Source organism: Manis pentadactyla, chromosome 18 (genome assembly GCF_030020395.1).
Source record: "Manis pentadactyla isolate mManPen7 chromosome 18, mManPen7.hap1, whole genome shotgun sequence".
Lineage (NCBI taxonomy): Eukaryota > Metazoa > Chordata > Mammalia > Pholidota > Manidae > Manis > Manis pentadactyla.
In genome coordinates this window covers 30,331,620-30,358,819 of record NC_080036.1, presented here as the reverse complement: position 1 = coordinate 30,358,819, position 27,200 = coordinate 30,331,620, and the positions used below count along the sequence as shown (strand labels likewise).

The 27,200-nt window shown below is 48.2% G+C and overlaps 2 protein-coding genes across 5 annotated transcripts in view; both read left to right on the top strand.

The window, feature by feature from the left end:
• CEMIP (cell migration inducing hyaluronidase 1) overlaps positions 1-3,068 on the top strand; it is a 261,072-nt gene extending 258,004 nt beyond the window's left edge. Inside the window, exon 29 of the transcript XR_008994717.1 lies at positions 3,054-3,068. The gene's annotated coding sequence lies outside the window, so the exon portion shown is untranslated. The remainder of the gene's footprint in view (positions 1-3,053) is intronic.
• Positions 1-27,200, top strand: part of IL16 (interleukin 16) — an 82,645-nt gene that overhangs the window by 15,598 nt on the left and 39,847 nt on the right. For 2 of the 4 annotated variants that reach the window (XM_036931839.2, XM_036931840.2), the window contains exon 2: positions 7,748-8,157. The exons of the other annotated variants lie outside the window; for them this stretch is intronic. In XM_036931839.2, coding sequence (XP_036787734.2) covers positions 7,748-8,157 — 410 coding nt within the window. The remainder of the gene's footprint in view (positions 1-7,747; positions 8,158-27,200) is intronic. 4 annotated transcript variants of the gene reach the window in all.

Here is a 27,200-nt window from a genome sequence, read left to right as displayed (position 1 = left end):
ACATTTAAGGCACTTAGTCACATCGCAAACCAGCTTACAAAGCAAACCTCCATGAATTCTGACAAATAAAAAGTGTCCAGGACACATCCTGTGGCCACGATGCAATTAAACTGGAATTCTCTAATAAAAAATTACAGAAACAGTAAAGCTAAATCTTGGAAACTCAACCACAAGACATTAACAGTAACACTAGCCATCTTCTAAAGAACTGAGTTTAACCTGGGACTCAAAACTGCAATTACAGGCCATTTTTAGAATAACAACAATTAGAACATCACATTGCAAAAGTCATGGGTCGTGGCCAAAGGTGCATTTGGAGGAGGACGTCTAGCTTTAAGAAGTAGTGATGATGATGATGACAGTGTTGGCAGTTGTAACCAGCCAAGAAACTATGCCGAGGAATTTGCATCTAGTATTTATTTATTATTTATTATCAGAAAGCAGCTGTGAGGTGGCTGCTTCAATCTTCCCACTGAACACCTAACAAATCTGAATCGCAGAAAGGCTAAGTAGATTTTCCTGGTCAGACACTAAATAATTGAACTAGGGTCTGAATCCAGGTCTAGTTGGGCTCTAAGGCCAGAGCAGGTAATGACTGCATGATCTGCTGTCATTTCTAAAATAGAAAGAATGGATTTGAGGGAACAAAATCTTAAACTCTGTAAGACAGAAAAAAAAGACAAAGCAACTATAGCAAAGGCTGGAAGGAAAAAGTAACAGAAGTCAAGCGGAAGTAAGGACATTGGCAAGCAGACCCAAAGAGTAGATGATTTCACTAATTCTGAGAAGGAGACTTTTGGAAGGACCAATAGAACAAACCTGCTTCAGGCAAGGCTCTATCAAGGCGAAAAGGAGGGAGTCCAGAGGACGTGCACCCCATGGGCTGTGAGAGGCAAAGCAGAGTCAGAGAAACAGTACTAAATGCTGAGCCTGTGACAGGCAACCTACACTAATACATGTGGATATTTGGATGGAAGAGTGATTTTAGGACAAGGTAAGCAGTCACAGTTGACAGGGGAAATGACCTTTAAAAGTTGAAAAGACTAATAACCAAGGAGGTGATGGAAGGCTTCACAGAACCACCTGAGAAGTGATGCCAGGACCAAAAGATTTTATGGGAAAATTATGTTAAGCTTTTACTAGATGTATTTCAAACTATTAAACTATTTCAGAACATAAGAGGGAATGCCTGGCCTCCCAAACCCTTTTGTGATACCAGCCTAACCTAAGTTAACAGCTCAAAGAGACAACCGGCCATTTCTCTTTGTGAACATAGACCCAAAGTTCCCAGACAACATACAAGCAAACCAAGTCCAGTTCTCTATTAAAAGAATTGCACATGGTAACCCAATGTGGCTTAAAACAACAGCAAAAGACAGGTGGCTCAGTCTTAAGAAAGCCAGAGGTATGTTTCTCTGCACTCAGCAATCAAAAGAGGTGAGATAGGACCGGGGGCTGAAAAAGCATTTAATCAACAACACCCACTCATGGAGAAAATGCTTCCCAAATTACAGTGAGTAGAGTATTCCGTTATGATAATCACAAATAATTCTATCTTGATATAGCAGTTGATACCCTACTTAGCATAAAACTCTAGAGGAATTTCCATTAATGTATAGAAAAGGACATCAAACATCTCTATTGCAGTTATTTACCAATGTTCTGGAGACTTTAGTCAGTAAAATTAGAAAATAGAATTGGAATAGGTAGTATAAATATTTTATAATGAACCAAGTTTATTAATGTTCAGAGGCCACATAATTGGAAACTCTAGAATCTGTCTAGAATAAGACAGATCTGTGATAAATTTATAAAATAAATAAAGTGATGAAATAAATATGCAAAAGTCAAATTTACTTATATATAAGCAATAACCAACTAGAAAATATATTTCACAAATGGTTCCATCCAAAATAGAAACAAAAGTGCTGAGGAATATATGTAATTAGAGATAATTAGAACCCCTATGAAGAAGAATATAAAATTTGATTGACAACCTGAAAAGAAAATTCAAACCAATATAAAAACAAAACAATTAATTAAAAAATGTCCCTGGATGGGAAGACTTCCTCCCTAAACTCATCTGTAAATCCAAGGCAGGCTCAATAAAAATTTCAACCAGATATTTTGGAATCTGAGAGAATTATTGTCAAGTTCATCAGAGCTACTAGTTGACAAAAATTAGCCATAAATTTCAATTTTATTCCTCAGAATAGAAACCCCTATTTTTGTGGTAATAACTGTGATGTATGGTTGTTGTAAAAAAGAAATGAAGCATAAGAAATTATTAAGTAGAATAAAAAGTCCCTTATAAATACCACCCCCTTGAATTTCATTGTACCTTTCAAAAAAAGACTATTAATAGTTTGGTGTTTATTCCTACAAGTACATTTTTGTAAACAAAACTAGTCTCTACGACCATTTCATGGCATTTCTTAGTCCCACAGTATACTGTGGGTGTCTTTCCATAGCCACAAAGCTGTTTCATTCCCGGCTGCAAAATGTTCCATTGTGTGCACGCACATGAGATACTGAATAAAGCCTCTCACTGACGTCCATGTGGGTTGATTCCACTGTCCATCAGGCATTAAGCGCAGCACCTCTCAGGCTGCCCAGCATTAGCGCTGGCCTGCCCACTGTCTGGGAGGCGGGTGGCTAAGGTGCTGACCAGCTTGCCCACTGTCTGGGAGGCGGGCGGCTAAGGTGCTGACCAGCTTGCCCACTGTTGGGAGATGGGCAGGTAAGGTGCTGACCGGCCTGCCCACTGTCTGGGAGGCGGGTGGCTAAGGTGCTGACTGGCCTGCCCACTGTCTGGGAGGTGGGCAGGTAAGGTGCTGACCGGCCTGCCCACTGTCTGGGAGGCGGGTGGCTAAGGTGCTGACTGGCCTGCCCACTGTCTGGGAGGCGGGTGGCTAAGGTGCTGACCGGCTTGCACGGGCTGCATGATGATAACCGGGACCCGGCATGCACACCATGCACCTGCTGAGGGGATGCCCTCACACCTGTGCACCCCTCCCCGCCTCTCCTCCCGACGGCAGCAGCCTGGGCTTGAGCTTTGTGAGGCCGACCGCCTATTTCATCCAGAGCAACATCCACGGAGGGTCCCCCATGCCACGTGTGAGGGGGCCCCTGTCTAGGCGCCGGGGGTCTGTGGGGTCCGGCCTCAGACAGCCCCTTCTGAACAGGGGGGTGGACGAGCTCTGCTGGTTTACCTAGATCCTTCCTGAGGGTCGTTAGGCTTTCAGCCCGCACCGCGTGGAGGGGAGGCATGCAGCCGGGAGAGGGCCTTCACCTCGGAGACGTGGGTCCCCCGGTGGCATCCTGAAGGCCGCACTGTCCCCGTTGCTGGGTCAGTGGCCTTTCCGGGTGCCGCGAGGGCAGGCGCACACGAGGGGCTCCACTTGGGGTCTCACATCCCCTCCAGGGCTTCCCTGAGGTCCCGACAGGACACGTGCTCTGATGGCCAGTGGCGGCTCCTCATCACCCGGTGTCAGTGAGCCCCTTGGGGTCCTGGGTTCTGTGGTCCGAGAAGGGGTGTTTCCTCTGCCGCCTCAGTCACGGTTCTGCAGAGAAACAGAGCCACGGGATCTACAGGGGTAAATGGGGGGGCGTTTGTTGGGGGGGTGGGCTCACGTGAGCATGGAGGCCGAGGAGTCCCGTGAGCAGCCCTGTGCAAAGCTGGAGCTGTTGTCCCTGTCCGACTGCCAGGGTCTGCGAGCCTGGGGCATGAGAGGACCAGGGGGGCATGAGAGAGGACCAGGGGGCATGAGAGAGGACCAGGGGGCATGAGAGCGGATCAGGGGGCATGAGGAACCAGGTGGTGGGAGTCCCAGCCCAGGGCAAAGGCCCCCAAAACCAGCAGCGCTGGCATCCGAGGGCAGGAGAGGACAGACGTCCCGGTTGGACAGGGAGCACATGCCCTTCCCTGCCTTTCTGCCCTATTCCGCCCCGGGTGGGTTGGGTGCCCACCTATGCTGGTGAGGGCACCTTCCTTACTCCGTCTCCCAGTATAAACGCTGCCTGCTTCTGGAAACACCCTCTCAGAGTCACGCAGAAATAATGCCCACCTGCCATCTGGGCAACCCTAGGCCCAGTCATGTTGGCACGTACAGTCAGCCTGGGGACAGAGAACTCATGAGAGACAGCCTCTCCCATCAGGAGATAACAGTGTAGACGAAGGAAGACCCCAGACACACGGCCAGCGCCCACTGACCCCGAGGGGCTGGCCGGGGACACAGAGGGGACGCACAGCCGTCCCGCCGCCGGCCCCCAGCCTCCTGTTAGAGGTGCTCCTCTAGGGAGAGAAGGGACCACATGCGGCCTCCGCCCGCGTCTTCTCTCTCCCGTTCAAGACCAAAAGATACTCCCTGGGCCTTTGACGTAGGATCCTGTCGGAGAATTCGGACATCTGAGCACGTTTTCTCGGCGGATCCCCTCCCCCACGTGCTGCCCACCCCAGGGCTCTCCAGCGGCCTGCGTGTGGTCCGTGACAGGCACGCGCGGCTTCCCCCAAGTGCTGGCTGAATGCGGCCGATGCCGGTGGGGGTGGAGGGGTGGGGACGGGCTCCCCGGGAGGCCTCTCAGGCTCCCTAGAGGAGGGGCTGGCCGGGCCTTTGCGTCTCAGCTGCACCCTTGGCTGTGCGTTTTCCAGGCCGATGGCGGCTCAGCCAAGGCGGGCCTAGGCATCCCCTAGGAGCGGGGGCTTTGCCTCCAGTCCCCTCCTGCGGCCGGCAGACCCTTCCAGCTCACCCCTGGGGGACACGAAGGGAAGAGCAAGGGCCGTCCCGGTGTGGGGGAGAGGCTGCAGCCCGAGGACCCTTTGCTGGAGTAAAGCAGACCCTCAGCGTCCCCTGCTGGGAAGTGAAAGCCGCCGGTCCTGTCGGCTTAGCCACGCTGGGCCTCTTGGCCTGCTTCCTGGGAAGCCAATGGAAGGGACCCGCAGGTCGTCCCGCGGAGGATGCCCTGGGGGCCCAGGGAGGCTGACGAGGGTCTGGCAAATGCCCCTGGATCCTGAGGCACAGTCAGAGGAAGCCCGAGTCCCGGCCTCTTGCAGGGGGACTTGGGGCGCGCTGCGGCCTGCCCCCAAGCTCTGCTGGCATCCGGTTCCATCGGGAAGCGGTGGCATCGGGTTCTAATGTCCCGACACAGTCACCAGAGCTGAGCGGAACCAGGCCCCCTCAGCCCTGTGTTTTCAGTTAGTCTCTCCTCTTTCTCCTTGCCAGGCCTGCAGGGAAGGCAGCCCCCAGGAAGTGCAGTTCGGGCTTCTTCCCTACAACCCTTTCGCGATCGTCCCCTTCCTTACGTACGTTTTCCATAATGACAAGGACTATTTTGAAAGCCATCTTTGCTTGGACTAAAGGGCTGAGCGTGTAGCCCTAGAGCGCTGCCAGCGTCCCACCCCAGAGTCCCTGCCATCCCCCAGGAGGGCCACGGCCGCAGGAGTCGAGGCTCCCTCTGCAAAAACTTACTTTTAAAAACAGACGGTACTCATCAAACACTGCTGCAGGCAGGCTGCTGGGATTAGCACGGTTTCCACCAAGGAATCTGATTCCTCGGCTCTCCGCAGTCCCACCTGCAGACAGCTTGGTCACCCCTGAGGGAAGCACACAATCTTGCACCTGGTCCTGGAGGTCCCAAGTGTTTGTGCCCTAGAAAATGCCCAGGGAGGGGGCTGGCCTTTGCTGGGACAGCTTTTCTGCGTTATAGAGGATATGGGCAAGAGCGGGAACTGGGTTTGTGTTCTAAGAACCCATGCAGACTGTGGCAATGCTCGGGGGAAATACAATAGGAGAGGCTTGTACAGAGCCGAGCACAAGAGGGGAGGCGAGCCGGGGCTGGAACGGGGGCGACTGGCTCCTCCCCTAGGCTTGGGGTGAGGCAAAGACAGTTTCAAAAGCCATTTGGCCCTGGAATGTCACTATTTTCCGTAACTTGCGTCAGTAGCATCAGAAGGAAAAGCAACTATTCCAGAAGGATTTTTTTTTTTTAAGTAGAAAGAGGAATCTATTCGTTTGCATAACTGAATGGACAGTTTGGCTTCAGGCGTAGCTGGATCTCGGTGCTCATATGTCATCCAGTCTCATTTTTCTCACTGTTTCTGTTCTCCTTCCTTTCTCTCCTCTTCTTTCTCTCGATCACCCCCCCAGACTCTGCACGTTCCATCCCCCGGTGCAGGCCCCGCTCCCAGGCATGGTGGTCCCCAGCACATCCATGTTTATAGACCCCCTGCTTAGCACCAGTGAAAGCCCCGAAAAGTTTTAACACAAAACTTTGATGACCTTTCAGGTTTTCAACTGCTGAATGGATGCGTGCTGGCCATGACCATCCACACGCACACACAGGCACGCACGCATGACCGTCTCCGTGAGCTCCGCATGTGCTGTGGGGAGTCTGAGCAACAGGCAGAGAGATCTGACACATTAATGTGGATGGGGACATTGTTGTTGAGAGTTCCTGGTTCTGGGAAATCGTGTTGGCGGAATGAAAAGGAACTCCTGTTTTGGGAGACAGTGGGAGGAAGACGGGCATTTACAATTCGGATTTGAAAGGTGACATCTGGAAGTAAACTGAAGAAATGAGACCAAAAAACATTCTAGAAGCTTGAATTCTATTTATTTTTCTGCCAGAGAAGCGGAGCAGTGACTGGTATTGAAAAACACAGTCTTCTTTTAAGAAGGGGGGGCTCTGCTTTTCCTAATTCAGTACTGGGTGTGCATGCACAGCACACGTGGGCCCAGGGCCGCGCGCCGTTCGTTGTTCCGGCAGCAGGATCTGTTCTGTGGCCTGGGCCTGAGTCACAGCTTTGCTGGAGGGGCCCCTTTCACCACCTGCTCGAGGAGACCGAACTCATGGGTGGTGCCCCTTGGCGAAGCAGAGCCGCCCTCGCCGGATTGAGAGCGGTGCTGGTGGCCTGATGGGCGAAGCCGGCTGCGGGGCCCTCAGTGGGGGTGGGTGATGGGGAAGGAGCCCCCGGGCCGGGCTGCTCTACTGGCCGAGCTGACCTGGGGCCCAGCGGACGGTGCACAGGCCTGCCAGGTGCCCGCTGTGCACAAGCACTCTGGTGAGCCTGGCCCGCGCTGCCCCTGCTTGTTTACGCCCACCCCAGGCCAGACTCCAGCCCAGGCCGCAGGCTCTCCCTCTGCAGACTGGGGACACTGGTGGGCAGTGTCATGGTGGGCTCCAGAAACTCCAGGGTCTCTACAGGAGTCACCCGGGGTGGCAGAGGGGCCAGGCAGGTGCAGCTCCAGCCCCATCCCTGGCTGACCTGCCCTGAAGGCCAGGGGTCCCTGGAAAGTTTTGTTCGAAGAAGCGCTTTTAGGTTCAATGACCTCACAGACTGTAGGTCCACCTGATCTCTGAGATCCCTCCTGTGACTCTGACCCCGGCTCTTCTGCCAGCGCCTGGTGGCTCTGGGCTGGCATTCCCCTTCCCTGGGCCCCAATGTCCCTGTCTGTAGAATGAGCGTTTGGGTAAGGGAAGCCCAGGTCTCCACAAGCCCATGAGGAGGGGCAGTAAGCACTTGGGTTCACTGAACCCCATTTAGCTAGTGACGCCGATGGATGGTCTCCCACCTGTCCTGGTCGCCGGGTCCGGGCGTCTGTCCGCGGCTCTGTCCCAGGCCCTGGGCACCTGTCCGTGGCTCTGTCCCAGGCCCTGGACACCTGTCTGCGGCTCCGTCCCAGGACTCTTGCGAAGCTCCCTTGTCAGTAGCAAGTCACACGGCTTATTCGTTTCTTCCTTGCTCCAGGGACCCGCGCAGTGGCGGCCAAGCCAAGCGCGGTCACCACCCATCAGCCACGCGCCAGAGACCAGGAGAGGAAGAGGAGCTTTACGTCTTCCCTGAGGATGGACCCGCACAGCCGTTCCGGGAAGAGCAGAAAACCTACAAAACCCCGGTCCATCTCGCGGGCCCTGATCCTCTGTGGCGCTAAGACCAGTGACGATGGCTCCAGCCCCGATGAGAGATGTCCTGACCCCTTCGGGGCCGCCCTGGGCCCGGGTGAGCGGGGCGGCTTCCACGCAGCTGCGCCCCTGGCAGGCCCACGGGAGGCCGGGCCCAGCCGCGCTCCTGGCCCAGCGCTGGCCTCCGAGGCTGCTCGACTGCCAGCCGCTGGGAGCGATCGGGGCAAGGGCTGCAGGAGGACGTTCTTCCTGAAGGTACGCCCGGGGCGCGGGGGCCGGAGGGGCCTGCGCTGGGGTTCTGGTGCCCTGAGGAAGGCGCAGAGTTCTCATTCTGAACGCAGGAAGAAGTTAGGCGAGGCCCGCTGGAACGGTAACCGGGCATGTAAGTAGTCCGTCGGGCTCAGGGGAGATGCGGCAGGATGCTGCGCCGGCCGCGGGAAACTGAGTCAGGCCTCTGCCGGGAATGCGGCTGCCAGAGTCGGTGTACCAGGAGGTCTCGAGCCACCGGCATGGAATCAGCCCTGTGGAGAACCCGACAGAACCAGCCGGGCGGGCTGGGCAGGGCAGGCGTGCGGATGAACAATAGTCTGCCCCTGAGTGCTGAGGGGGGACGTCTGCAGGGTGCCCTGCTGGTCCCAACAGTGTGGGTGCAGAAGGCGGCCGCCCCTGAATGGGCAGAGGGGAGACTAGGGTCTGCCAAAATTCAGAATGATCTCTATTCTAAGACCGTGTTCCAACTGTGGGTGTCACGGTGCTATGGAAGTCGCGAGGTGCCCCGGGACAGAGGCGACGAAGGCGTTTTGCTCCCAAGTTACTCTGTCAAGTGCGGCCTTCAGCCTTCCATCAGCCCCAGGACTTCCCAAGGGCCCAGGCAGCTCTGGCCCCTGAGCAGTGCTCACGTGGTGACGACGAGCCCCGGGGGCTTTCCCCCACACTTCACTGCTGGGTCCCCCCCCACCCTGGCACAGGCCCACAACTGACGACAGCAGGTAGGGAGCCTGTCCTGTACCCTTGGAGGGGGTCAGTGCATATGACAACCTGTCCACTCGAGGAGGAGCATCGTCGCTGACCACGTGTATGTTAAATGACGTCATGTGATGTTCTGTGACAGGTCGGCAGGCCCCAGAGAGGGGAAGTCCAGCCCAGGGATCTTCAGACACAGGCAGGGTCCTCAAGGGCCCCCCTGCCCGGCTGCTCTGTCACCCACCATGTGACATCTGTTGATACACCCCGAGATGGACAGAAGGCGGGACCAGTGGCCAGTGTGTTTGGGGGGCCTGGCCAGGCTCCTGATTTACCCCGAATGACGTGACACGTATACCATCCATCAACTGACAGTCAAATCTATTCATGACAATATCAACTTATCCGGGTTCGAGCTCAGATACGTGAAGTTCAGAAATGCTTTTGAGGTTCTGGCAGACTGTTAGAACAAATCATTCACTCATGTCCATCTAACTTCCTGAGCACCGATTAGGTGCGTGTGCCAGGCACTGTGGAGACCCACTTCTGCTCTCAGGGAAATTGTCTAAAGTGGACTAAAAAACATACTCCAAGAGGGCTGTAGGGGCTCAAAAGGAAGGCGCCCATCCCGGGTACTCGGTAAATACTCACGGACACTGCCCTGCCCTGGGCACTGTCCTAGGAGCGGGGCCAGACGGCCTGGGGCCTCCCCTCCTGCAGCCTGTACTCTGGAGGGCGATTCAGATGCTAGCGACCCGAGGGATGGGGCGGCACTACAGAGGGAAGTAAAAGGCGGGTAAGGGGCTGGGGGGAAATAAGGAAAGGTCCTGCCCTTGTGGGAAAGATTATTAGGGAGCTCTCCTAAAGAAGTGGCAGCCGAGCAAAGACCAGAGTGAATGAAGCAGAGGGAGTCATGTGCACACCTGGAAAAGCACTGCAGGCAGCAGGAACAGCACCTGCAAAGGCATGGAGAAAAGAGTGCCCTGTGGCGCATCAGAGAGAGCAGGCACGGGGTAACAGGGGCTGGGAGAATGGAAGAGGAGGCGGGGGCAGCGGGGACGGAGAGCCGGGGCCAGACTTTGCACTTGATTCTGAGAAGGATGGGAAAACGCTGGAAGATGGAGCCACGGAGCCACAGGATCCCCTCAAGGGGCGCCCTGGCTGCGAGCAGGGTGTGGAGGGCAGGGCGAGGGCTTGGGGGCTGGGACAAGGCCCAGGCCGAAGCCACGCAGTCTGGACCAAGACAGTCGCCGTAGAGGCCCCAGAACTGGTCAGGGTGGGGCTTTATTTTCAAGGCAGACCTGCAGGACTTGATGAGGGATACAGAGTGGGGATGAGGGGCGGCCATTGTGGCGGCGAGCGGTGATCTGGCCCACCCCGGGGAAAGGCGATGGTGCTCTCAGCTGGGAGACGCTTGGGGCTGGGAAGGCATCAGAAGAAGGTGAGCTGTTCCCGGAAGGGGTCAGGATTTGACTCAGCAGGGGCGGGACTTCGTCAGCAAAGAGAGGGCGGTGCGGGAGTGTGTGGTGGCTGTGTGGGGCCACCGTGCACAGCAGAGGGCCCGGCTCTCTGGGGCACCTGCCCAGCCGCTGGGGGCCGCATGCCTGGGGAAAGCCAGACGGACAGCACTGGGGTGGAAAGTGGCAGTGAATCAAGGACAGTGTCACCTTTCTCATCTCTGTGCACACGATTCATGTATGCACCATACTTTGGTTTAAAAGGTGTTTGCACAGCTCTTAGCTCATTGTCCCCTTGTCATAAGTATTTGCATATAAGAAAATAAACCTAAAACAGTAACTGTGCACATAGTGATTGTTTAATAATACTCACAGTAATTTCTTTTAAGTAGGGGGACACTGACTGTACTCGGTAGTGAAGGCAAGAGTTGCCAGCATTCGTCGAGTGCCTTCAATGTGCCAGGCAGTGTGTAAGAGGTGTGGTTTTGTGATGCTCACAGGCTAGTGATGCAGACACGACAGACCGCTCCTACTTCAGGGCACGGGTGCAGATGTGCAAGGGGAATCAGGGGCACCCCGAGGAGGGACACCAGCCTTTATTTGGAGGAGGTGGCCTGGGAGCAGGAAACCCGAGATGTGCGGGTCACAGTGAGCGGCGCGGAGGGGCAGGGGGGCATGGGCGGCGTGGGCAGGGGAGGGCCCCGTGCTGGAAAGACGGCTCTTTGCTGAGGATGGGGAAGGGACAGTGTACACGGTCGAGCCAAAGCTGAGTCAGGGGTGCACCAGGATGGTTTGGCCCTCTTTCTCTTTTTAAGGAGCACAGGTGATCTCCAGCTGTCCACACACGAGCCCTGAGCAGGTGAGGCCTCCAGTTGTCTGGGCAGGTCCCGTGGCGAAAGTGCCAGGGCAGAAGGTCAAAGGGGGCAGCTGGTCCCCGTCTCCGTTTGGAGGCACCTCAGCGATGCCTCCCCCACAGGGACACCCTGGCCCCCATCCTGGCCCGTGCCCTGCCATGCACCCACGCGTGACTCAACTGGCCCAGAGGCACCCCCCAGCTTCAGAGATGCCATGGTTACACTGAATTCAAAACAACATGTGGACAGAGGCCCTGTGACATCAGTCCCTCCTCTAGAAACGCCTAATAGGAAAATTGGAGAGCAAGTCAGATGGGCAGCCAGCTGACAAGAAGACTCGGGGGATGAGCCACCCTGGGCAGAGTGATCGCCGTGAGGAGCCATGCCGGAGCCGGCCGGGCGCTGCACCCGGAGCGAGTGAGCTCTGAACCCCTTATGCAGCAGGGCACCGCTGGGATGTCCTTTGCAGGGGTCGCCCGCCCCGTGGGGGGAAAGTCAGACACCCTAACCAAACAATCAACAGTTTGTCAGGCCTAGACCTTTGGAAAGAGGAAACGCCCAGACTCCAGACCGCTGTCCCTTTTCCAATGGAAAGAGCATTTTATAATGAATGCCCTCTGGGAGACGCTGAGGCCGAAGGGAGGCGGATGCCTGCCCGGACTGCCCCTCTCTCTCCTTTCTCCTGTGGTTGCAGACCCGGGCAAAGCCCCCGCCCTGAGCTACCCTCTGGGGATAACAAAGCTCATCTGACGCGATCCCTCCCTCAGGGAGCTTGCCGTCTGGAGAAGGGCACGGGGTGGGCGTGGTCAGTCCTGTCCCTTGTCCTCTCCTCCGCGCTACGGCTCTGCCTGTCCAGTTCTCTCGTGGAAGGAGTCCCACGCACAGCATCACTAGCCTGGCAACGATACCCTTGAAGGAGCCTTTCAGGTCCCGGAGACTGTACAGTGCTAGGACTTAACGCCCTTCATTGGACCTTCCCTAGCAGCGAGCGGGGCCAGCAAGATTACTGTGAAATCTTGTTTTTCTAAGGGATCTGTTTTCAGCACACACAACCTCCCGTGGGCATTTTTGGGTAATCACGGCTCTGTTTCTTCTGCCTACTTTTGATACAATTCCCCTCTATTTCACGGGCCGGGGCCCGCAGTACAACGCATCCTCGTCTCATTCCTAATTTCAGGGGGAAAGTTTAATTATTTTGCGAGTAAGTGTAATGTTTACTGCAGTTTTTTTGTAGATCATCTTCGTTGGATTGAGGAAGTTTCCTTCTATTTGCAGTTGGAAAAGAAGTTTTGTTTTTCCCCTCATGAATTGTTGAGTTTTATCACATGATTATTTTTCTACATTTACTGAGAGAATCATATGGGCTGTTCTACTTTATTTTCATTAATGTGATGAATTACATTGACTGTTTTGAAGAGACAACAGTGCATACCTGGAGTAAATTCAACTTAGTTATGATCTATTATCCTTTTAATATAACTGTGCCTTTGATATGATAATACCTTTGCCATTTGTGCTTGTGAGAGAAATTAACTTAAAATTTTCCTTTCTTGTAATGTCCTTGATGGGTTTTCGGGTCATGGGTATGTCGGCCTTATGAAATGAGTTAGGGAGTATTTCCTCTTTTCCATCCTCTGGAATAGTTTGACGAATACCAGTGTTACACTTTTAAATGGTTGGAAGAATCCACCTATGAGCCATCTGTGCCTGGATATTTCTTTGTGGAAGGGTTTTAAATTACCCCTCAATCTATTTAATAGATACAGGAATATTCAGATTTTAAATTTCTTATGGTATCAGTTTTGTTAAGATGCCTTTTTGTTCTAAGAATTTTTTCATCTGAGTTTCTGAATTTATTGGCATAAAGTTGCTCATAAAATCGTACTGCATTTTGTGGGAATTTGATTTAGATAATTGTAGATTCACACGACGTTGTGAAGAATAATGCAGAGGGGCGCTGTGTATGTTCTCCTAGTTTCCCCCAAAGGGAATAACATTTGCAAAACTGTATTATGATATCATAGCTGGGGTGTTGACATTGATAAGTTCCCTCATCTTATTCAGATTTCTCCAGCTTTATTCATAATTGTGTGTGTGTGTGTGTGTGTGTGTGTGTGCGTGCATTTCACCTTTCAGATATTGATAGGAGCTGTGGTGTTTACTTTCCATTCCCTATATTGATACTGTGTCCTCTCTGTTTTTTAAAAATTAATCTGCCATTCCAGAGGTATATCAATTTTATATCTTCTCAAAGAACCAGTTTTCAATGTTGAATTTCTCTGTCTCCAATTATTACTATTTAACTATTCTCTGCTCTTATTATTCCTTCTTCTACATTCTTTAGGTCTGATTTTTGGTAGTTTTTATCCAATTAGAGATGAAAGCTTGGAATATTGATTTTCAGCTTTTGTTTTTTTTTTTCCTATCTTAAGGCTGTAAATTGTCTTCACATTTAGTAGCTTCATCCAGCAATTTTGATATTCCATACTTTCATTATTTTTAGATAGATAGATAGATAAATGAGGTATGCATTTTTCTATTGTGATTTCTTGTGTGACTCATGGTTTATTTAGAAGTGTATTATTTAATTTCCAGGCAGTTAAGGATTTTCTAGTTCTTTTTTTCTGTTTTTTTTTCTACTGATTCCTACATTGATTATTCTGTATCCAGAGAACATGTGAATGTGAATAATTTTAATTAGTGGACATTTGTTGAGACAGAATATATATATATATTGTTGTTGGATGCAGTGTTCAATATATGCTATTAAGTCAACTCAACAATCACGTTTTCCAGATCTTTTTTATCGTTAGTGGTTCATTCCCCTAGTAGTTACTGGGAGATGTGTGTTAAAGTCTCCATTTATTATTGTAGGTCTGTTTCTCTTTTATTTTTGTCAGTTTTCTCTTTGTATACTTTCAAGCTATATTTTAACCTGAATAGACATTTAGAATTAAAAAATATTTTCCTGGTTGATTAGCACCTTTATAATTTTGAAGTATCCCTCTTTTGTCTAATGTTGATCTTTGCTGAAAAAATTACCTGATATTAGTGTAGCTCAGCCCACTGCCCCCTGGTTAGTGTTTGTATTGTGTCTCTTCTTTTCGCTGTCTTCAGCCTGCGTTCATTTAACGAATAGCTCATGTAAGCAGCAGGAGGTTATTTTTCTTCCATCTTGCAATCTTTATCTCATAGTAATAGTGGGCACTGACATTTGATGTCATTCACATGTGTTTGGGTCTGTCTCAGTCTCTTATTGTTTGGTTTCTCATTGTCCCAAAATCATTATGATCCATTCTTGGGTTTTAAATATAAGTAGAACTGAAACGCATGACACAAAGGGCAGGTATAAATGGAGTTGTGTGTCCTAAGGTCTTAGTATTGTCTGAGAACAAGTTTTTACATTCGGTTTTCTCTCTCTTCTTGCCCTCTTTTAGATTAACATATTATTTTACAACTCCATTTCCCCTTCCATTAGCTGGTTACTTGTTCATTTTTTACTATTGTTTCAACCATTCAAACATACAGCATATGTTTTTAATGCATTAATCTCATATACATCAATACTTTAACCAGTTCTCAGACAATACCAAGACCTGGGAACACACACCACCATTTACACCTGCCCACTTTTGGGTATATTATTGTCAGGTGTTTCAATTCTACTTATTTTTAAACCCAAGAATGGATTATAATTATTGTTCCCCAGGGAGTCCATATTCACTTACATCAGCTCACCTGTCTGCCCGTCCCAGGATCCTTCACTCCTCCCTGCACTTCTGTGTCTCACTGGGATCATTTTCCTTCTGCCCAACACAGGTCTGCCTCTCACACGGGCAGGACCTGGGGCAGCAGGGCACATGGAGAGCCACATGCCAACGTCTAAATACTTAAGTTATAAATCAAGGTAAAATATGTTCAGAAATGTATGTTCTGACCTCCTTCCTCGATGAATATACCTTTGTGAGAACTTGGATAGCCAAGGTCAAGTAAGTTGTGGGGTGGCTCAGGTGTGCCACCGGCCATGCCCCCCTTTCCCCACTGCCCCCAGCACTGCCCTGCGTGCGAGCATCCGGCCGCCCGCAGTCCCCTCGTCACCTGCCCTCCCCACCTCCCAGCAAACGCTGCCCTGGTGCCCATCCAGCCTCGGGCTGCACCAGGGGAGTGACTGGCTCTTGGTAGGGTAGGCTCAAGGGAGAGATGGGGCCGGGGCAGAGCTCCCTCGGTGTGGTCTGGTGCACCACACCTGACTTTTCTCAGTTTCTCTCTAGTTAGATATCAGCGGATCACCAAATAGGCCCGAAGCTCTGTGCTTACTCACTGTGTAGCTGGCGGGGTTTTATGGTCCTGAGTGAGGTTGGGACCTGCACCCGGCAAAGGCTGTGTAAATACCTGTGGAGAGAATGGCTGCGTAAGTGAGTACAGGGAGGCCCCCGTAAAGCAGGGAGTCTTCGGGTTAGCTCGAGCTCGTGCTGGTTGTGTGAGCCTGCCTGTGGGCTCACACTGGCCCTTGCTCTGGGCCTTCCCCCTGGACACGTCATTCGGCTGGGAGCCAGTCCCTGAACGCCTAGTCTGGGACAGCATCGCAGCTGTGGAGCCCAGACGCTGGAAGGCCCTCCCCCTGGGGCCGCCTTCCCAAAAGGGTGCAAAATACTTGGATTCACATGGGGACGGCCTCCGTAGTATGGAAAATCCTGCTTGTTCCAAAGTGAAAATGTTGGTGAGGCGAAGTCACACTCATGTAATGTGACTCAGGATGTGAGGAGGCTAGACAGCCACCCGAGGCCCTGGCATGTGCTGTGGGTGCATGGAGGGTGGTCAGGGCCGCCCATGAGCAGACAAGTCCCCTCGTTCTGCTGCCTTGTGAGCAGCTCAGCCTGTGGCTTTGAGGCTCAAACTGCCTTGGCAAGTGGGAAACCCAATCCCTCGGCCTCTTGCCTCTTCCTGCCGCAGAAGGGCAGCATGTGGAGGCTGAGAGCCACCCCTGGGAGGGAAGCCAGGGGCTCCCGGACTCCCACGGAGCCAGCCAGGTGGCCGCCAGGACAGGGAGGGAGGTGAGGGTGGCCCTGTGCAGGCGACGGGCTGGGCGGCCCACAGGTAGGATCAATGCGCACCTGCACCCCCCCACCCCGTCTCCTCCTGGTTTCCAGGTGCCGTTTCCATTGTCAAAAGACACTTGGAGCTAATTACCTGGAAGCTGGTCTTTTTGATCTTATTGGTGTGGGAGGGCGCCATTTGGTCAGTGAAAAGGGGTTTGGTGCAAAGAAGCAGAAAACAGAGAAACTGGGGAGGAGCAGCCAAACCGTGTACCCGCCCAGCCCTGCTCCTCGGTGTCCCAGGAGAATCTGTGACCGGCGGCGGAAGGGTTTCTGTGGTGGCTGCTTCAGAATCCTTGTCCGACAATTCTGACGTCTGACTCATCTCAGTACTGGCGTTAGGTGTCTTTTCTAATTCGTATGAGACCTCCTGGTTCTATGTTCAAAGTGACTTGGGCATTTTCCTTGTTCTGTTAGGAGTCCGTTGACGTGATTTAAACCGTCTGTTTTCGCAGGAGACCTCCTGCAGGCCTAGCGTGCCGCTCTGGGCTACCGTCGAGGGTGTTTTCGTAAGGACATTTCAGTTTTCAGAGCCTTGCAGGGCTGTTCGCGTCCACCCCTTTCCTCTGGCGCTGCTGGAGGTCCCACTTCATCCCTGCAGTCCTGCCTGTCGGGGCGGGAGGGGCTTCTCTGGCCTGCCGGGTATCGCCGGCGACCATCCGCTGCCCGGGACGGAGCTGGGCTGAAGCTGCCCGTCCTGCCTGTGCCCTGGTCAGGCGTGGGGACCGGGTCGGCCTGGAGACTCGCTCACCACCACTGCCGCCGTGGGCCGGGCCACCTGCTGATGTCCTGGCCGCCGAGCGGGGGCTGCGACACCTGCCGGACTTTGCTGCCCCTGAGCGGGCATGTCGGGCAGCCTGATGGTGCCCTGGCTGTGGGCAGGGGCTCTCCAGCCCCTAGTATGAGCACACGGCAGCTAAAACCTCAGGACCCACCACAGGGTCACCCTCAGGTCCGGGGGTCCCTAGCCGTTCCGCCGCCTCCTTTCTGGCTCTCAGGATCCTTTTACTGCTGTCTGTTCACTCATCTCCAGCGTGTTTAGTTGTGCTCAGCAGGAAGGAGGACCGTGAGCCGATGCCATCTTGTCCTGGAACAGGGAGTCTCGGGTCACGTGTTTGGGAAGATGTCTTTGCTTATCTCCTTTCTGGTATAAAGGCTTTTCCCCTTGTCAGGTGTCTGAATTTACTAGCCTTGTAAAATGGCTACACCCCATTAGCTATGCTGTGGAATACGTTGGCTGTGTTTGGGATTATTCATTTCTTGAATGATATATGTTTGGGATTACTTGTTTTTTGAATGATTTGTAGAACTTGCTGTTAAAACCATCTGGCACCAGTGCTTTCCTCATGGACATATTTTAAACTACCCAGTTTCTTAATTTTTATAGGCCCATGAAGGTTTCCTAGCTTAGCTTGTCTTGATTTTGTAAGGTTTAATTTTCTCAGAATTTTCCCATTTTATATAATTGTTCAAATATATTCTATAGAGTTGTTTATAATATCCTCTTATCTCTTTAATCTGGACTGCATCTCTGCTTATGTCCCCTTTTTATCCTTCATGTTACTCATATTTCTCTCCTTTTGTTTTCTTGATTAATCTTGCTGGGGTTTCATCAGTCTTTTAAAATGTTTATCACAGAACCAATTTTTAAATGTCAGTCCCCCTATTGTATGTTTTATAAATTTTACTCTTACCTTCATTACTGTCTCTTTTCTTCTTTCTTTAATGATTACCTGAATGTTATGGTCCATGTCTTTTTTAATGTAAGCCTTTAAGATGATAACTTTTCCTATATGTCTTCTTTACCGTTAGCTGAATTTCCAAGATTGATATACAGATATTCATTATCACTCAGTTTGAAACGCTTTCAAATTTCCAATATAATATCTTTTTTCACCCATGAGCTATTTAGAAGTGTGATTCTTAATTTTCCAACATAGGGGTAGTTTCCAGTTAATCTTAAAAAAAAACTTTTTAGTTTGAAATAATTACAGATTCACAGAAATTTGCATCCAGTACAGATAGTACACCCTTTGCCCAGTGTTCCCAGTGGGTACATCTTACTTAACTGTAGTATAACATCAAAACCAGATTTTATTACGTGTGCAGATCTGTGCAACCACCGCCTCAGTCAAGATACAGATCTGCTCCGTGAGCACAGGGGGGTCTTCCCAGTGCTGCCCTCACACCAGCCTTACGCCCCCTGTAAGCCCTACACCACCACCCTACCCTATGGCAACAGCGAGTCTGTTTTCTGTCTCTCCAGTTATCTTTTTTAAAAAATGTTTTGTAATTAATTAATTGTGTTGTTGTCAGGAAATGTGGTGTTATTTCAGTTCATTGAAATTGTTGAGAAGTATTTGATGACCCTGTAGGTGACTTTTGGGGAGTAAACACTTCGTTCGTGTTTGCGTAGAAGTTGTCTTCTGCTCCTGAATCATGCTATATACCTTCTGATTTTTATCTGCTGGATCTGACAGTTTCATAAGGAGTAGGTTAAACATTTTCCACTCTGTTTTCCTTATAGTTATGTCAGTATTTTGAGGCTGTGTTATAAGGTGCAAACTTGGAATCGTTGTATCTTCTTCATCACTTGAAGCACTTACCATTATGCAGTGACTTTACCTCTATTAATTCTTTTTTTTGAAATCTGTGTCTATAAAGTGGCACCAGCTTTACTTTGATTAGCATTTGTCTGTTTTCTCTCTCTTTATTCTTCATTCCTTTGTTTTCAACTACACACATATGCACATGTGTACATATATATGGTACTTTAAAATTTTTTTCTACTCCTACATTTGAGATGGACCATTCTTCAGTGGGTTTATGGTTGGATTTCAAAAGTAAATCCACAACAACAGAGCAAACTATGGGTGGCAAAAACCGATAGGTCTGTAGGGAGAGAGAGATGAGTCCACTATCATAGGTGTCTCACCAAAGAAGGAAAATACGCACATGAAAAAATGCTCCATATCATAAGTCATCAAAGCAATGAAATTGAAAATAACGATACCACTACACACCCATTCGAATGACCAAAATCTGAAACACTGACCTAACAAATGCTGGTGAGGATGTGGAGCCACAGGAACTCTTGTTCATGGCTGGTGGGACTGCAAAATGGTGCAGCCATGTTGGAAGACAGTTTGGTGGTTTCTTAAAAGTCTAAACATATTCATACCATATGATCCAGTAATTGGGCTCTTTGGTATGTACCCAAAGGAGCTGGCAGCATGTCCACACAAAAAACTGCACACAGATGTTCGTAGCTTTCTCTGTAATTCCCCAAACTTGGAAGCAACCAAGATGTGCCTCATAGGTGAGTGGGTAAATAAATGGTGGTATATGCAGAAAATGGAATATAATTCAGTGCTACAAATAAGTGACCTATCAAGCCATGAAAAGACATGGAGGAACTTTAAATGCATGTAATTAAGTGAAAGAAGCCAATTTGAAAAGGTGCATGCTGTATGATTCCAGCTGGATGACATTCTAGAAAAGGCAGAACTACAAAGATGATACAGAATTCAGGGGTTGCCAGGGGTGGGGTGGGTGGACAGATGAATAGGCAGATCACAAATGAATCCTAAAGGCAGTGAAAATACTCTGCATGATATTACAATGATGGATATATGTCATTATACATTTGCCCAGAACCGTAGGATGTACAACACCGAGAGTCACCATAAAGTTAACTGTGGACTTTGGGCAATTATAGTTTGTCCATGTAGGTTCATCCTTGGTAAAAAATTTGCCCTCTGGTGAGTGACATTGGTGATGGGGGAGGCTATGCATGTGGGGTTGGGGGTGATTTTATTACAAACTTAAAACTGCTCCAAAAAATTATTTTTATTTTAAAAAATAAAATGCTTAAAAAAATTTTAAGTAAATCCATCCTGACAACCCATGTCCTTTAGATGGATCCTATATATTCTTAAATTATGGACATGTGTGTATATAAAATTATTTCATTTTAGATATTTATTCTACTTTTCCTGGTTTTTTCCTCTGCTTTCTTGTCTTCCTATTGATTATATTTTCTCATTCCTTTTTCCTCCTCTGTTGGTTCTGCTTAGAACTCTATTCCTGTTATTTGATGGTTATCCTGGAAATCTGGGCATACACATTCAGGTTTTCAAAATGTAAAATTGATCAGTTTTGTACTATTCCTTCTGAATAGTACAAAAACCATGGAATATTTTCACCCCTCTGTACTCTCTCCTAATTAGTATCCCATTATTTTCAGGTAATTTAGATCTATTTTAATTTGTAAAAACACAAGACATTACTATGATTTTTGTTTAGATTTATCCAAATATCTGTTTTTGTTTTTTTTTTACCGTTGAAAGTCTATCCTTTTTTTTTTTTTTTTTTGTGAGGGCATCTCTCATATTTATTGATCAAATGGTTGTTAATGACAATAAAATTCTGTATAGGGGAGTCAATGCTCAATGCACAATCATTAATCCACCCCAAGCCTAATTTTCGTCAGTCTCCAATCTTCTGAGGCATAACAAACAAGTTCTTACATGGAGAACAAATTCTTACATAATGAATAAGTTACATAGTGAACAGTACAAGGGCAGTCATCACAGAAACTTTCGGTTTTGCTCATGCATTATGAACTCTAAACAGTCAGTTCAAATATGAATACTCATTTGGTTTTTATACTTGATTTATATGTGGATACCACAATTCTCTCTTTATTATTATTATTTTTAATAAAATGCTGAAGTGGTAGGTAGATACAAGATAAAGGTAGAAAACATAGTTTAGTGTTGTAAGAGAGCAAATGTAGATGATCAGGTGTGTGCCTGTAGACTATGTGTTAATCCAAGCTAGACCAGGGCAATAAAACATCCACGGATGCAGAAGATTTCTCTCAGAACAGGGGGGTGAGGTTCTAAGCCTCACCTCTGTTGATCCCCAATTTCTCACCTGATGGCCCCCCTGCGACTGTGCCTGTCTTATGTTGTTCCTCCCTTGAGGAATCTTACCCATCTCTGGCTAACCAGTCATCTTCCAGGGCCATACAGGGAAATGTAAAGTTGGTAAGTGAGAGAGAAGCCTTATTGTTTGAAAAGGTTAGCTTTTTACTTCTTTGCATATTTATGCCCTGTGGCTTCTATGCCCAGCATTTGTCTTGAGGTGTCTTTACCACTTGGAAGAATTATGATACTCGGTAAATTTGATATGAGGCACGAATTCTATTTAAGGGTTGTAATTAGGAAGGAAGAAGAAAAGCTATAGAACTAGTAGGTGGAAGAAAACATGGGAAGATTGATTATTTCTTTGACATATCTTCTTGTAGAGTAACTTCAGCATGTGTAGGTTTTAAACTACTACTTAAATTGCGCACACACATTAACATAATAGGAGTATAGTTACATAACCTAAGCATACCTGTAATTACCAGCCAACTCCAGTGAAACCAAGAAAACCAGTTAGGCACCTTAGGCATTTGTGAAAACTTATCTATGATATGGTGGATATTGTCCAACTGAACTTGAACAGTCTGAGAGAGATCAGACAAATTAAAACAACCCATTCCTGGGGACTGTTCACATCCCTTATGTTCTTTTAACAGTAAATAGTCTGTAGTTGTAAGACTTTGGAGCGCTACAATTTGCACTTCTCCTAATTCTTGGTTGAGTTCCAACAGTATAGATCCAGTCAAATTTGTTGTTTTACTGTATGCACAGGCCAGCTTAGATATCTCCTTCCTCATTCCCACGGCAAGTCCAGGAACTGGTGGGATGAGAGCATCTACAGCTGTAGCAGTGCATGGATCTTTGTTGGGGTTTTTTGATGATCATCTTCTGGCATGAGTCTTCCAGAGAGTGCTGATGTTGGAAGTTCTTTTTCATATCGTGTCTTAGTTCATTTTCGGGGTAGCCCAATTAGGCTTTGATCCTCTGTATAAACACAAACAGACCCTTTGCCTACACTTTTATATGCCCTTTATACCCTTGTGTAGAACTCGTTGGAGGTTACCACACAGGAACTGCCCTTTTTTTTTTTTTTTGCTTTGTTTTTGGTATCACTAATCTACACTTACATGATGAATATTATGTTTACTAGGCTCTCCCCTATACCAGGTCTCCCCTATAAACCCCTTTACAGTCACTGTCCATCACCCTACCAAGCTGTTACAATATCTTGACTATATTCCTTATGCTATACATTACATCCCGGTTACTTATTTATTTTACCATTGGAAGTCTATCCTTTTTTTTTTTTTCAAATATCTGTTTTTCTTCTTTATCAACATAGTTTATATCAGAGGTCATCAATCTGTAATTATCTTCCTCCTAAATACCTTTTTTTTCCCTACAAAATTTCTTTAGTGGGGATGTGCTGGAGACAAACTCCTTCAGGTTTTCTATCTGAAAAAGCTTTTATTTTGCTCACTCTTTAAAGATACTTCAGCTTGTATACAACTCTATGTTGATAGCTGTTTTTTCTCTTTCCATATTGAATTCATCACTTCACCACTGTTTGACTTAAACAACTGCAGTGGAGATGAGAGCTTTCACTTTAATTGTTGCTCATCTGCGGACAGTCCGTCTTCTCTCTGCTGCCTTTAACATCTATGTGCTTTGATGTTATGTAGTTTCACTAAGAACCAAGTGATAACTTCATCTTATTTGGAATCTGTTGGGTTTCATGTATCTGTGGACTGATGTCTTTCATCAAGACAGTAAAATCCTCAGACATTACCCCATGCAGAATGAATCTCTGATCATTTCTATGCCCTCTAGGCATTCTCACTCTATCTTACTGCTGCTCAGTCTCTTTTTAATATTTTCCATCTCTTTTATATTGCCATCTGGCTACATGTTTTTCAGATCTATATTTCAATTTTCTTGTCTTCTTTTCCATGCCATGTGATCCACTGTTCATCTGTGCAATCCATGTATTTACTTTTTAATATTAATAATTGTGTTTTTCTATTCTTGGTTCTTCTTCAAGTCTGCCTAGAAACATTCATAGTTTGTTCTTAAAATTTTCAATCATTTATTTACTTAAGAAAGTAAGTCTATTTGCTTTGTATCTGTGTCTGTCAATGTGATGTCTTTGCAGGTCTGATTTTGGTGTGTATTGCCTTTTCTGGTTTTCTGTCATGATGCTTTATTCCAGAGGTACCAATAGTGTGTGTGTGTGTGTGTGTTTGTTTAGTTTTTAGTTTTTAAAACATTTTCCCCTGAGGGCTCAGAAGTTCTGTAACTTTCTCTGTGGGAATCTTTACCACCTAGGTTAAAGCTGGTTCCTCCAGAGAAGATTCAAATTCGCTTCTCCCAAGTGGTTGGGACGCCACCAGCCTGGAACCATTTTAAACTAAATTCTTGTCTAGAGGTTTTTCAAGACATCCATGTGGTATGAATTAGGGTTGCCAACCTTGTGAGGGCCATCTGGTAATTGTTAATCTTCAGCAAATCAGGAAGGATTTTCCCCTTCCCTTCAGGGCCATTTCCACACTGACAATTTTCATGCAGTTTCTGAGGATAGGATGGATTTATTTCCAGTCCACATTTAAAATAAGGATGTAATTAGTGGGGGATCCATCTTTATGCATGAGGGGTGTCCTGTTACACTCTTCATCATGAGAAGGAACTGGGACTTCCTCTTTGCGCCTGACATCCCATAATGCTAAAGATGATGAAGTTTAAGTTCAGCCAGTTTATAATATGATCTCAGTGCAACAGCCAGCTTCTGGGCTTGCTTAGTTCTTGGGAAAGTTGTGTGGTGCAGACTTTATTTACTTTTTGGCCTCTGAGTACTCCTTACTCACTTGCTATTTCACTGGCATATTTACATCCCATCCAACACTTTTACTTATTTTTAGCAGAAGGATCAAAGAAACTAGTTCATCATCCTGCTAGAAACAGTCTCCTGCATTGCATCCTCAATCATTTCCCAAACTTTGTTTTCTATTCCTAATGATATGATGATCTTTGTACACACATCTTTGTGTATTTTGTCCAATAATTTCCTGTAATAAATTTCTAGAATACGAAAAGGAAGTGATAGAGTTGAGAAATATTTGGGAAATAGATTGGCACCACTTGGCAATGGAGACTGGATTTTTAGGGTTCTTACCGGTCATCAAACCAGGTGATTTGCATGTATTATTTCATTTAATCTTTCCAAAAATCCCACTGGACCTAAGATGAGAAAAAACTCCACTGAGGCATTTCTATTAAATGAGTAGAAATACAGACCCTGTTTGAGGGGAAAATATCCAATTAAAGCAATATTCGTTAGAGTTATCTCAAAATTTAGGAGAGCTCTCTCAAAATTACTAGGAGGAATAATTTTTTTTAACTGGAAACCATAATTCTGTAATGTGTTTGGAAAAACAAACATGTAAGTATAGTCTGGAAGCAATGTAATGAAGGGCTAGTCCTATCAAGCATCAAAACCACTGTAGACGACATCTCAGTGCCTTTGTATTTAAGCCTTTCTGGGGTTTGATTGGCAGAGGGACTCCATGATTTTCTCAGGAGGCAGCTGTTTTGTATGGAAATCACTACAAAGGCAAAACACCTAAATTGAATCTCAAAGAACAAAGGGGAGCAAGAATAGGTAGCAACACAGGACAGGACCCAGAAGGGTGCCCTGGTGGGAAAGAAGGCAGACTGGGTGCAGGGAGGCTTGAGTCCGTCTGTGCGGGGTCGGAGGAGGCGGGAATGACATCCAGGGAGTTTGGACCTCATCTTAAATCTATCAGAGACCGATCGCCAGAGACTTAATCAGAAAGCGTCACGAGTAATGTTTGCCATTGCACAAAATCATACCGGCAGGAGAAGAGACTGGGGGCCTGGACAGCTGTGTGTTAGCCCTGCCCACCCACCGCGACCAAGGAGCCACCCCACCAGCTTTTAGTTTTGTCGGAGGGAATTGTTGCACAGACAGCCATTCAGTGCACCCCTGGGAGGAGGTGAGCTCAGCACCTTCCTACGTGGCCACCTTGAACCAGAGCCGCCTCATTGCAGTTGTGAGCTGCATTTCCCTGACGGCTAACGATGCTGAGTATTGTTTCACGTGTGCCTTAGCTTCTGTTTATCGTCTTTGGGAAGATACCTATTCATATCCTTCGTCTGCTTGAACTATTGAGTAGTCTTTCTATTCCTGAGGTGTAAGAGTTCTTTACATATTTTCAACACAAGTCCCTTTTCAGATACATGGCTTGCCAATATTTTCTCCAAATCTGAGGACTGTCTTTTCACTTTCTTGATGGTGTCCTTTAAAGCACAAAAGCTTTTAATTTGGGTGAAGTCCATGCATCTACATTTTTTTGTCACTTGTGTTCTTGATGTCGTGTCTAAGAAGTCTTCCCCTAACCTAAGCTCGTGAAGATTTGCCCCTGTATTTTCTTCTAAGAGGTTTATAGCTTTTGCTCACATGTAGATCTCTGATCCACCGTTGTGTGTGGTGTGATGAAGGGGTCCAGTTTAATTTTTTTTACATGTGTTGCTTTTACATGTAGATATCCAGTTGTCCCAGAACCGTTTGTTAAAAATATTCTTAAAAAATACTTTCCATAGACCCCCGGGCCATTGGAACAGTACAGTCCAAAAGGAATACTTGGAGGAGGAGACGTCTGAGCAGGTGGAATCGCAAAGGCGTGCTGACTGTGGTCGTGCAGGAGCACGGGGGCAGGAGGGCTCGAGGAGGACTCCCAGGTCTCTGGCGTCCGCATTTCCTCCCCATGTCAGGAGGTCTGTGGCCTCAGCATCCCGCGTGGCCATGTGGCCATCCCTGCGTCAGGCTGCTCAGGCCTGATCCGTTCATCCTCAGGACTTAAAGATCAAAGCCTGTTGCTGCAATCAACCCAACCACAGAAAATGAGCCTCGATTAGGACAGTCGACTTACATTCTGTGGTTCCCTTGGGCTGGAACAGCTGCAGCATCTCAGGGCAAAGAGAAAATGCAAAGGCTTGTGTCTTAGCAGAAGGCAGCCAGCAGACTCCAGAAGCATGGAGCCTTTCCACCCCTGGGGGAGGGGTTTGCGTTCCAGAATGATCTTTCTTGTAGGATCCAGTGCCCCAGAATTCTGCATCCTCACTGTGGGCACACTCCCCGGGTAGCCTGGGACTTTTCCACTTTTTGCAATAGTTGTTTGGCCCTGGCAGCCACATGACTGATCCTCACTTTGGGAAAAATACCTTAAAGAGCTTTCTGGACGGTCTCCTTCATTCCTCACTCCATCATCACTGGTAAATATAGAGACTGCAACCCAGGTAATGGTGGAGCACGCCGCCCACAGAACTGTAGCCCAAGGCCTCGGTCTCTGATGAGAACAAGGGGAAATGTGTCTGGAAATGCTGTTGCCAGCCCCTGACCTCAGTGACAAGTCCAGGGCTTTGCGAGCAGCCCCGCCTCGGGAGTGGGGACAGAAGAGCTCTGTTCTGTGTGCTGGCGCCAGAGCTACACCGTGCAAATGTCCGTGGGCTTCCTACAGAGGCTCCTTTGATGGGAAGCCACTCCACCCAGCACATCCTTGCCGGAGAGAAACCGGACTCTCCTGGGAGCCGAGGAAAGAGATTTTGTTCTTGTGCAGGATCTTCTGATATGTCATCATTTCCGAGAGGACAGCAGCCATTTAGCTCTTTAGACATAATCATCAGTTACATTCAGAAGCGGAGAGCTGAAGACTGGTTACAACCTTGCTTAGGCCACCTCTCAGCTGACAGAACAGGAAACTGAGCCCAACAATTAAACAACAAGCCCAGGGTCATGAAAGACTTAATGCTGCTGGTCTCATACCCCCTCTCTGCTTTATTCTGTGTGTTCTGGTGAAGGAACCATTGAGCTCAGGGTTTTATGGATTAAAAAAGAATGAAATGATGTCTTGAAATGATCCCAGTTTATGGATGTGTTTTGGATCCTTGTTAGTGTCCAGGAAATAGAAGGTCTGCAAAATT